This window comes from Momordica charantia, assembly GCF_013281855.1.
Source record: "Momordica charantia cultivar OHB3-1 chromosome 9 unlocalized genomic scaffold, Mcharantia_2.0 BLBB01000009.1, whole genome shotgun sequence".
Lineage (NCBI taxonomy): Eukaryota > Viridiplantae > Streptophyta > Magnoliopsida > Cucurbitales > Cucurbitaceae > Momordica > Momordica charantia.
The window spans coordinates 6,816,498-6,827,093 of NW_028275167.1; the positions used below are offsets into that span (position 1 = coordinate 6,816,498).

At 28.6% G+C, this 10,596-nt stretch overlaps 1 protein-coding gene across 2 annotated transcripts; it reads left to right on the forward strand.

Moving 5' to 3' along the window:
- Positions 1-875: 875 nt before the first annotated feature.
- Positions 876-2,341, forward strand: LOC111018396 (uncharacterized). 2 transcript variants are annotated; one of them, XM_022294451.2, is made up of 2 exons: positions 876-1,085; positions 1,174-2,341. In XM_022294451.2, the coding sequence occupies exon 2, from the start codon at positions 1,341-1,343 to the stop codon at positions 1,944-1,946; it is 606 nt and encodes a 201-aa protein (XP_022150143.1). In that variant the 5' UTR covers positions 876-1,085; positions 1,174-1,340; the 3' UTR covers positions 1,947-2,341. The 2 variants fall into 2 exon arrangements, with proteins under 2 accessions (XP_022150143.1, XP_022150144.1); XM_022294452.2 differs by having other exon boundaries at positions 1,233-2,341.
- The last annotated feature ends 8,255 nt before the right edge of the window (positions 2,342-10,596 follow it).

Here is a 10,596-nt window from a genome sequence, read left to right on the forward strand (position 1 = left end):
TTAAGTTTTTTCTTTTTACAATAAATGAGGTGAGGGATTCAAACTCATAACTTTTTTGTCAGAGACATATACTAATTACCGCTCATGTTGGCAAGCTGATTAACAAACTCTTAGTTGGAGATATATATCAAGTTGAGCTACGTTTGTTTTGGCTATATCTAAAATAAATTACCTTTATATAAAATCAAAACATATTAAGTCAAAACTAATTATATAAGATGCCTCTAAACATCTTGGTTGATTTCAATTATGCCTCTATTATTTCAAGGATTCATTTTGATTTTTATACGTTTTTTTAGTGCACTCTTATACATTTTAAATTATCTAAAAAACTCACCTTCATTTTTCTAGTTAGTCACCCATACCAATATTCATCCACAACAACATAATCACCTTCTCAATTAGTCCCAATTTTTATCTGTTTGATCTGGATGAGAGAAAGTAAATAAAAATAAAGAATATACACTTGTCTCTTTTCTTCTTCGCTCCAATTTAATATATGTAAGTTATATTTTATCGGATTATAATTATATCTTGATTACAACCCAAAATGTTAATGAAAATTTTATTGTAAGATACCGTAAAAGTTAAAAAGCTCATCGATTAATATGAAACTTTTAAAATGAGTGAAGTATAAAGTTGAAGTAGATATTTTATACCATTTAGCTTTTAAGCTAATAAAAAAATTAAAAGAATATTATATAATTTACATTTCTAATTACTTTTAGTTTAGTTTCATATTAATATGTGTTTTTTTAAAGAAAATGAAACTTCCCATTCAAATTTCAAATAATCCAGATTCAAGAGGACGAAAATACCCCTCAAATCCTGCCACCTCCAATGGGTAAATTGAGTCAAGAAAAGGACAAATACGGTCACTTTGTAAAAAAAGACGAGCCCAGTACTGCTCCTTTAAAACCCGATGAAGATGAAGAAGAAGAAGAAGAAAGCCGCTCGATTCCTTCAAATTCCGACTCCAATCGCTAAGCGGAGCTCCGTAACTATGGAACCCACAAACCCATAACCATTTCTCTCCCAAGAACAATCTCCATTTGATCGTTCTCTGAGTTTTCTTCCACTTTCAGGTTAGTTCATGTTCAATCTCTTCCTTTTTTTTCTGATTCTGCCGCCGCATTTCTCATCTTTTCTTTCTTGTTGTTATTACTTTTTTAGATTAAGGATTTCGCGAGTGCGTCGTTGGATTGATGTTCGAAACTTATTTTTCTGAATAGGGTCGGGTTTGTTAGCGTGATATTCTGATTTCTGAGTTGTGCATCTTTGAATTGAATCGGTTCCGAACTTATGTCTTTGGAGTTTGATTTCTGCGTCGTCTTTTTGCCATGGAAATGTTGGTGATTATGGAACAGTACAGAGATGAGTTCTGCTCTCGGGTCATAACTCTAGAACCGGCTCGATTTGGGAATCCGCCGATTAAAGAGGCGAGAGGGAAAAAAAATCGATTCAGTTTCCGCCCTACTCCATTGGAGATTTCTTCAATTCCTGTTCATCGTGTTTCTTCCGCCGATTTTAACAACCCACCCATTTCAACAACTGCAAGAACTGCTCCGATTCCAATCAATCCCCCAGTTTGTGTTAGCGATAGCATCGATCTCGATGAACAATCCTGTTATAATTACAAGAGTTTATCATTTCCTGAGCTTTGGGCTGGACCTACATACTCAAATTCCCCCCCTGCAAGTTCATTACCAATCCCCAAATTTTCAATCCGACAAACAAGAACTGTGTCACTGGAATTGCCCCCCGATTCAGCTGCTGAATCGGTTAAAATTCACCCTATTGTGAAGTCTGCACCACCATCCCCAACTCGGGGCCATAAGAATCATCATATTAATCATCACCCTTCTACCAGAGAGCCATTCCATGGTGCTGATTCTGCAACAAGAACACTTAGACGAATCCTTAACCTTGCTATTGACTCTGAATGAATGATCACTGATGCTTCAGTGAGCATCAAGCTCACTTTTATGTGTAGGGCTTTCTTTTTACTGTAAATATAGAAGTTTGATTCTGTTTTGGATTTCAGAAGTGGGATTTGCTTCTCAGCTTTTGTTCAATCTCAAGCTTCTCAAAACTGTGAATGGTTGCTTAGATTGGAGACTTGTTTGAAGAATACACTGGACAAGAAGAGAGACAGAGAGTGGAATGTAGGTTCTGAATCTGTATCTTCTCACTTAACCTTGTTGTTCATCATACACTTTTAGAGCTCTGATATAGTTTTGTAAACTTAGATTCTACGTAAATGTCTAAATGAAATGTTGCGTATGTTCCCAATTCGACATTTTCGAAAGAATTTGAGGTTTCTTGTTTTTAGTTCTTTCAACTTTGATTCCTTCTACTATATGTGTTAGTCAAGTCCATTGTTTTATTTGTCTGACCTAAACATAATTCAACTGATTAGTAATCTCCTTTACATGTGTTCTTGTGTCATCGGAGGATGTCATTTAACGTCGGTTTGCCAATCAGCGACAGCATTTTCATTTTCTTCTAATCGGTTTTTCTTATTACATCTTGACTCCTCTTCTTTGCACTCTACTTGAAGTTATAACATGTAATTTGCTTTCCACTCTGTTTTCCTTATAATGGAAGCTTCTTTTTTATTTGGTCTGTAAAGTTTAGTAAGTTCTTTTATGGTCCATCAAAATTTAATAAGTTGAAGATTTAGCCTTTACCATGGAAAAGTTATGGGACTCATTTTCTGATACTTGAATACTCAAAAAAATTTTAGCAAGATTTTCTTTAATTTTCTAACTTTTCTTTTTTTTTTTTTTTTTTTTTTTTTTTTTTTTTTTTAAGTTTTCTTTCTTATTATTACGATTCATACTGAAATGAACAATTAAGTAGATGTTGATATTAATTGACAATATGTTATTTGCAGAGTAGTAACTTTACTTTTTGAATTTCTTTGTTTATGATGGCATAAATAACTTTTTGGAAAGAATGGCATAAATAACTTTGACAAAGCGATAAAAGTAAAATAATATTAAAGAGTGGGGAATTCTTTTTTTTTTTTTTCCTTCTCTTTAATCTATTTAGTGTTCGAAATGGGGATCGAACCCCCGACTTATGGAGCATAAGATGCCTTAATATAGTTGATTGAATAAAATTTAAGCTTAAAGTTTTAATAAAGTTTATTAACTTAAATCATGAGCTTACCATTTGATGTTAAATTGCTAAAGGCTCCGTTTAATAGCATTTTTGTTTTGTTTCTTGTGTCTTGTCCTATTTTTCAAAAAAAAAAAAAATCATAGGAGAATTATCTTCAGTTAGATGTTATATTTCATAAGTAGCTTATGTTTTCAAATTTTATATATTTACATTTCGAGATTTGAAATTTTTTATTAGTTCCAAAATTGTTCTTAATTATTACTTTTATTTAAATTGGATTTGTGACTTTTTTAAATAATTACATTTGATTCTTATTTGATTTTTTTTTCCATATTTGGATTCTTTGTAATTAATATAATATATTCAAAATTTTTAAAATCTTCCTAAAAAATTTCATATATTTCTCTAATCAAAATAAATATTCAAATCCTTCCATTTGTAAATAAAAATTACAAAGTCACAAATGATAAAATCATGTTTTTAATTTTAGTCTTGTTTTGAAAAAAAAATTAAAAATAGGAACAAGAAATTTGATTTTGTTATTTTCAAAATTTTGTACCATTTTGGAAACATTTCTTAAAATGAGGGGAAAAAAAACAATAACATTACCCAATAGTCCTAAATGTTTAGAAATTTATGACTTGGTATATTGATTTTTGTGGTTTAGTTTTTCTAGTACAACAATGTGTGAGTTTTAAGATGACAATTCAAATCCATGACTTTTTGGTGAGTTAAGTGCTCATCTTGACTAGTTTGTATATTCTTTTTACTTTTTCTTTTTTTTTTTTTTTTTATATTTGAATTTGTGGCTAGGTTTGTGTTTTGAGTGGTGTAGCTTGGGATATTTTTGTTTCTAGATTTGGGATATTTTTGTTGTCTAAATTTTTGGTGTTGATTTTTTTGGGGAGCAAATTAGCAGCTTGGTTTTAAATTTTATAAACTATTCAAGTTCGGCATTTAAATTGATAAATTAAAATTTTAATGTTAAAATTGAATCACTCAATTTTCAGTGGGTGATTGACCAAAATTATGACAATGAGAATGTTGGTTTTCTAGTGCATTGTAATTATATGTAAAATTTTAATAACATATTCGTTTTAACCAAAGTAAACCCTTATTATGCTATTATTATACACTAACTTTAATTTTATATGTTAAATTAACTTTTATTAATATAGTATTTTATTATAAATTGCATATTTCATTGTTATTTTTAATATTAAGTTAATAAATATTTGACGAAAAGAAATATAAATATATAAATATAGTTATAATAACGTATGGTTATTTATTCGTTAAGAATTTTTAACAATTATTTGGCCAAATACATATTTTTTAAAATATACCACGCGTTTATTTTATTTTAAACAAATTGTGTTTATTATGTTTACATATGTGTTTAATTTATATATATGTAACTTTATTTGAAGAGAACATATATTATATCATTTCTAAGGTCGATGGTCGGATCTGAACTAAAAAAAACTAATATATATAAAATTAAAAATTATTTCGTTCTAAATGGGAAAAGGGCGCGGGTTCCCACTAACCACGCGAAAGAGTTTTTGACAACTAACTTTAGCATCAAAGACTTGCTCATGAAAATCTAAGAATGGTATAAAACAGTCCCTTAATATGATCATTTGGATGGAAATTTCTCAAATTATTTTCTATTAATCATCTTGTTAGTTATTACAAAATAGTTAAAAATTGTGATTTATCTTGCTACAAAGCCAATTGAAGTTATGCTTAGATTTTCTCTCTAATTAGATAAAATTTAATGTATTAACTATGCTTAATTAAGAACCTGTTGATAACTAGGTTTTTTATTGGCTTTTTATTTTTATTTGGAATTCATTCTTCCCACCTACATCTATATCATTTTAGGTGAAAATTAATCCAACAAAATTAAGCAAGAAAAGTATTTACGCGTACATCAATAGTAATCTTAAGCTTCTTAATTGTAAATGGGAAGTAATCGGTAGTCTATCAATGCTACCATGTCTAGTCTAAACTTCACAAAAATCATAAATTCTAGAGACGTGTCATCCACTAACTAGTTAAATGTGAATAGTTAATTCTCTTTTACCTAAACCTAAAATAATCATATAACACACCTCGCCACAATAGTCTCTACATAGCATGTAGGTTGCTGCACTCAAATAAGCTCTAGCAACAACTATTTTGATCGGTCTAGCATGTTCACCTTATCTTACTTTAATTAAGGAGTCTGGCATGCTCATTTTATCTTATTTACTGAACGAATCAATTATGTTTGTCCTACCTTATTGCATTAAATAAACAATTAAGATTTTATTAATACAGTATATAGTATATAGAAATGAAATGATGATTCAAACTTACAATCTTGTAAATCTCCATTGATATAAGATTTTGTGTTCTCCAACAAAAAAGAAGGTAAAATGTCAAAGTTTGATAAACATAATTGAATGTGTTGAATTTAGTGGAGATTTTTTTGGGAGAGTAAAAAATTGATAAGTGGGAAGTGGAGTTTTTGTGGTGGTTTGTTCTACTTATTCGTTTTGGAATAAAATGGTGACCAAAGAGACAAGAATCAGACAATTGCTAGTGGAGAACTCCTTATCGTAATGCTCCTTTTCCCTTTTTACTCATTTCAAAAAGGAACTCCAATCCCACACTTTCATCATTTTTGTTTCCTACATTTAAATATTGTTTTTTTCCGTATATTTTCGATATTTTCAAAATGTCTATCTTTTACTTTCATTCATTTTAGACAAACGTCCGTTTTTATCCCTGTACTTTTATAATGTATTCATTTTGGTCCCTATTTGTAGAATTCTAACACGAATTTTATACACAATAGAAACTTTTTCATTCAAATTTATGGCTATATTTCAAAAAATCTAGTACCTGAAGTATCGTGTTAAAATATTAATCAAACTAAATGAGATAATAACAAAAACGAAGGGACGAAAATGGTCATTTTTTATAAAAGTACAAAGACTAAAACTACATTTCGAATGACTAAACTGAACCAAATTTAAAAGTATAAGAATCAAAATGGATGTTTTGAAAGTGTGGAGACCAAGGTGGATCCAAAATGAACTGAAGTCGAAGGTATAGGTACCAAAATAGTCTTGAAACTTTTTTTCTATTATTTCTTTAATTTCATTTTTGGTTGTTTCCAGTGTTATATTAGCTTAGTTCTTCTAAAACGATTGTGTCTATTTAGTCTTCATACTTTAAAAGAATGCATCTAGAACTTTAAACTTTCAATTTTAAAAACAAAATTCGAGTTGACAAAATTGTTCTAAAGATAACAAAAAAGTAAAATGGTTCTAACTAAATTAAGCATGTGTAGTTAATTTGAAAAAGTCATGAAAATAAAGATAATAATAATAAAATAAAATAAAAGGTGTTCAACTATTGTATTGTACAAAAAGGATATTTTTAATTCTATTTACCTTATAGATTTCTCACCCTTTGAAACATCATCAATATGATGAAAGAATAAGAAGCTAACCACTCTTGTTTTGTTTATGATCCAAATCTTAGATTAAGAAATGCCAACCTTCCTCAAGTTTCCTAAAGCTCGATCTAGCATAATATATTGGTTAAAAATATCATTTCGTATGGTTTGAAATTCAATTCGATTTGATCTCTATAGATTTAAAAGTTTCAATATAGTTCTTCTAATTTAGTTAGATCTCTCGAAAAAAAAATGCCCCTATTGTTACTGTTCTTATACATCACACTTGCTTCGGACGTGACAAAACAGAAGGAAAAAAAAAAAAACTATTAACATTTAGTCCTAATATAAATGTTTGGAAAATGAAAGTTCTTAAATTATGCTTAATTTATTTAGGGACTAATGCATTGATAGACTTTTTAGAGATTATAATTTTATAAAGGAATTCATTTTACAAAATTTACACTTTTGTTTTAAAATAAATTCCTATGGAACTCATCAACAATTTACCAATATATCATTTTTTATATTCACTTAAATATTATTAAATTATGGAAATTGAAAGGGTTGATTTGGGAGGTTAAATTTTAAATCCTTGATTTTATGCAACTTTTCACTTTCCTAAAATAAAAATTACCTAAATATCCAAATCTCTTCGTCTTCTTCATCCGAAAACAACTACATGTCATTTACGGCATGGACTACCAGGGTATCTAATCTCGTTCGCTCCCCATGCTTTCGCACCCCAGCGTCTGTAGGGACCCAGAGAGCTGCCTTCGCTTTTGGCGTTCCTTCGTAGATCTCCGGATTTCACCCCTACACACGAAATTCCACTCTCCTCTGTCTCACTCAAGTGAATGAGTTTCGAGAGCATTCCACCAGTTTTTGGCGACTTTCACTTTCAACCCGATTCACCACCTACGTGCCCTTTACTCCCCGTCATTCCGAAGAACACTTGCCCCCCCTGCCGTTTCTTCGTCTTCTTCATAAAAAAATACCATTTTTTTCTACAGTTTTTTTTGTTCCATCGTAGGCAGCAGCCCGTCTCGTTCTACCCTCGTTGCCAATAACCCATCTCACTTTTCACCATTGTTTCCGACAGGTCGTCTCCTCGTCTTCTTCATTTTCTGTTGTTATCGCCACCAGCAGTCTGTTTCGTTTCACTCGCTTTTCATCATTATTTGGCAGCCCATTTTCTACCGTTTATATTTTTAAACTTCTAGGTTTGTTCCTAATTTCCGATTTTAGGTGTTCGAGTTTGGGGTATTGTCAAGAACAGTTTTTCAATATGAAATATTATCCTAGTCTATGGATTTTTTTAGCATATGCTAGGGTGTTATTTGGTTATATATTTTATTTGTTTTGTTTGTTAATTGTAGTGGAATATAACCGTATATACTTTATAGTTCATATATAAGTTTATCTGAACTTAATTTTGGTGAATGAATTCTTCATATTACAGTCAACACTTATAGTTTATAATTGAATATAGTTTATATCTCCATATAAGTTTATGTTATAATGGTAGCCGAATATAGTTTATATTTTCATATAAGTTTATGTTATAACGATTGTTGGTATAATGAGATTATTTTATGTTTTTGTACTCATATTTTGCTGTTAATTACTTGTATGTATTTTTTGCTTGTCTGTTATATTCATTTATACGGTTGAAATGAAATAAGTTTTAAATCCAGAAACCTAAAATTGTAAAATTAGTAAATATTAAACATTTGTAAAAATAAGTTTGAAAATAAGTTTGTAAAAATAGGTGTCGGTTCCCTTATCATCGAGTTAGGTGTGTGCGAGAAGAAGAGCCGGAGGGTCAAATTTATGCATCAGCACCACCCAATCTAATACATTATCTCCTATATTTGATAAAGATATTAGTAAAAAGTAGCACTTAAAAAATTAAAATATAATAAAAGAACACACATTTATAGGAGATTACTATGATTATTAATTTGCCATGATTTCATACCTTTTTTCCTCTTTTTCTTTTTCTTTTTTTTCCTTCTTCTTTTTTAGTTCAGTTCCTGTTTAATTTATTTAGGGTGTATTATAAAAAAAGATGCAATAAAGTAGTTGGTTTTGAATTGATTTAAGATAGTTAATACCAACTACCAATAACATCAATATTACTTGAAATATTGATTTTATTATTTCATTTACATTTAACAGAAACTTTCAAAGCTCTAATATTTAATTAGCAAGATGTTAAAGGTTTGAATACTTGTTGATACGTAAATTTGGTCTAACAAAATGACCAAATTAGTACTATTTCCTCTTGAATAAAAGAATTCTACGAAACCTACAATAATAGAGAGGTCATACACATCTGTAGTGTTAAAACCACACACGATTTTTTACTTAAGTTAGAACTGGGTTTGTGTGAAGCATACGAGAATTAAGATTTCATAACGTATTTTGATTGTGAGATCTCTTTCTTTATTTATATAGAAGAAAAAACTTCATGTTCTTTAGATATCTTTTTCTTTTGAATTCTCTAGATCCTAAAATTTTAAATATGACGACTCAATTGTTCTTTAATAAAGAGGAAATTGTCGAGCTCAAGAAAGCTTCTCGGTCTTGGTAGCCTGCATATGGTGGTTATGGTGGAAATTCTGTACCATTCGTAAATATTTGTAAAGATTGTATTTTTAATTAAAAATAATTACAAATATAACTTTTTTAAAAAAAATAATTAGTTATATATCATAGTTTTTTCAAAATTAATTAGCACATTTTGATGGATTATAATGCACTTATCGCTAATTAATTAACATAGGTTATTCTAGTTTTAACTATATTTAAAATTACTTTTAACAACTATTTTTATAATATTATTCTATCTCAATTTTACTCAACTCGCAACTATTTCTTGTTAGGTCTATTTATCAATATTATTTTGTACAGTTTTTTGTTTTATAAAAAACATTTTTTGAATCTAAGTCAAATTCTGAAAAAGATAATAAAATTTAAAACTGTTTGTTTAATTTTTAAATTTTGACTCAATTATTTAAATACTTTGAATACATGTGACAAAGTATAATTTTTAAAAATATAAAAAACGAAAAAATAAAATCGTAATATTATTTAATTAGCCCTATGACAAAAATATAATTTTGCAAAACATTTTTTATATCCATAGATAAATGATGAAATATGTTGGAATTAAGGGAGAAAAAAATAAGAAAACAAAAAGAAACTCCAATGAATCAATATGTGAGTTTAAAGACCAATCCAAAAACTTGAAATTTTGCTTTTTCTTTTTCTTTTGGGAACAATATGAGTTTTATAGATTTTGACAAATGAAAAGGGACTTGAATTTTGGGATAAAACCAAGAACAAAGGAAAGGAATAATTATCCTCTTAATTTGTCTGATTTTAAATTTTTTTTTCTCTAATTTAACTTCTTTTAGTTATAATCTTATAAAATACAATTAGAATGTATGAATAGCAAATACAAGGTTAAATCATCAATTTCCTGTGGTTAAAGTTCAATTAATATCATTTTTCTAGTTTTTAAAGTTCAATTAATCCGTTTAGTTTTAAAATAGTTTGACGAGGATAGTAAGATTTAACCAAACTATTAGACTCAAAACAAAATTGTTAAAATTACAAAAACCAAATTAATTAGAACTAAGTTCAAACCAAAGTATTCAATTTTCATCAACATTTCCACATGTCCATGGGTTCGATGCGGACATGATGGGGATATTTCCATAATATTACAAGAAAATTAATAAAATATAAAAAAAATATCACTGATATAGATAAAATATTAATATTAATAAATCTTAACCAATATTTAAAATAGAGAAAATGCTTATTTACTATGAATTTTCTTATTTTTATAATTTTTCTAAAACATTCATCAACGTTGACATTTTACCAACATTTTCATAAGATTGACCTCTACGATATCAACATATCGTACTATTACTTGGTAATTAATTTAACCAATATTATAGGAAGATAAAAAATTACTAATTAATTTTTTAATTTGGGTTGACCAC

Coding starts and splice junctions, on each gene's coding strand:
- LOC111018396 (XM_022294451.2), top strand. CDS start 1,341: ATGGAAATGTTGGTGATTATGGAACAGTACAGAGATGAGTTCTGCTCT.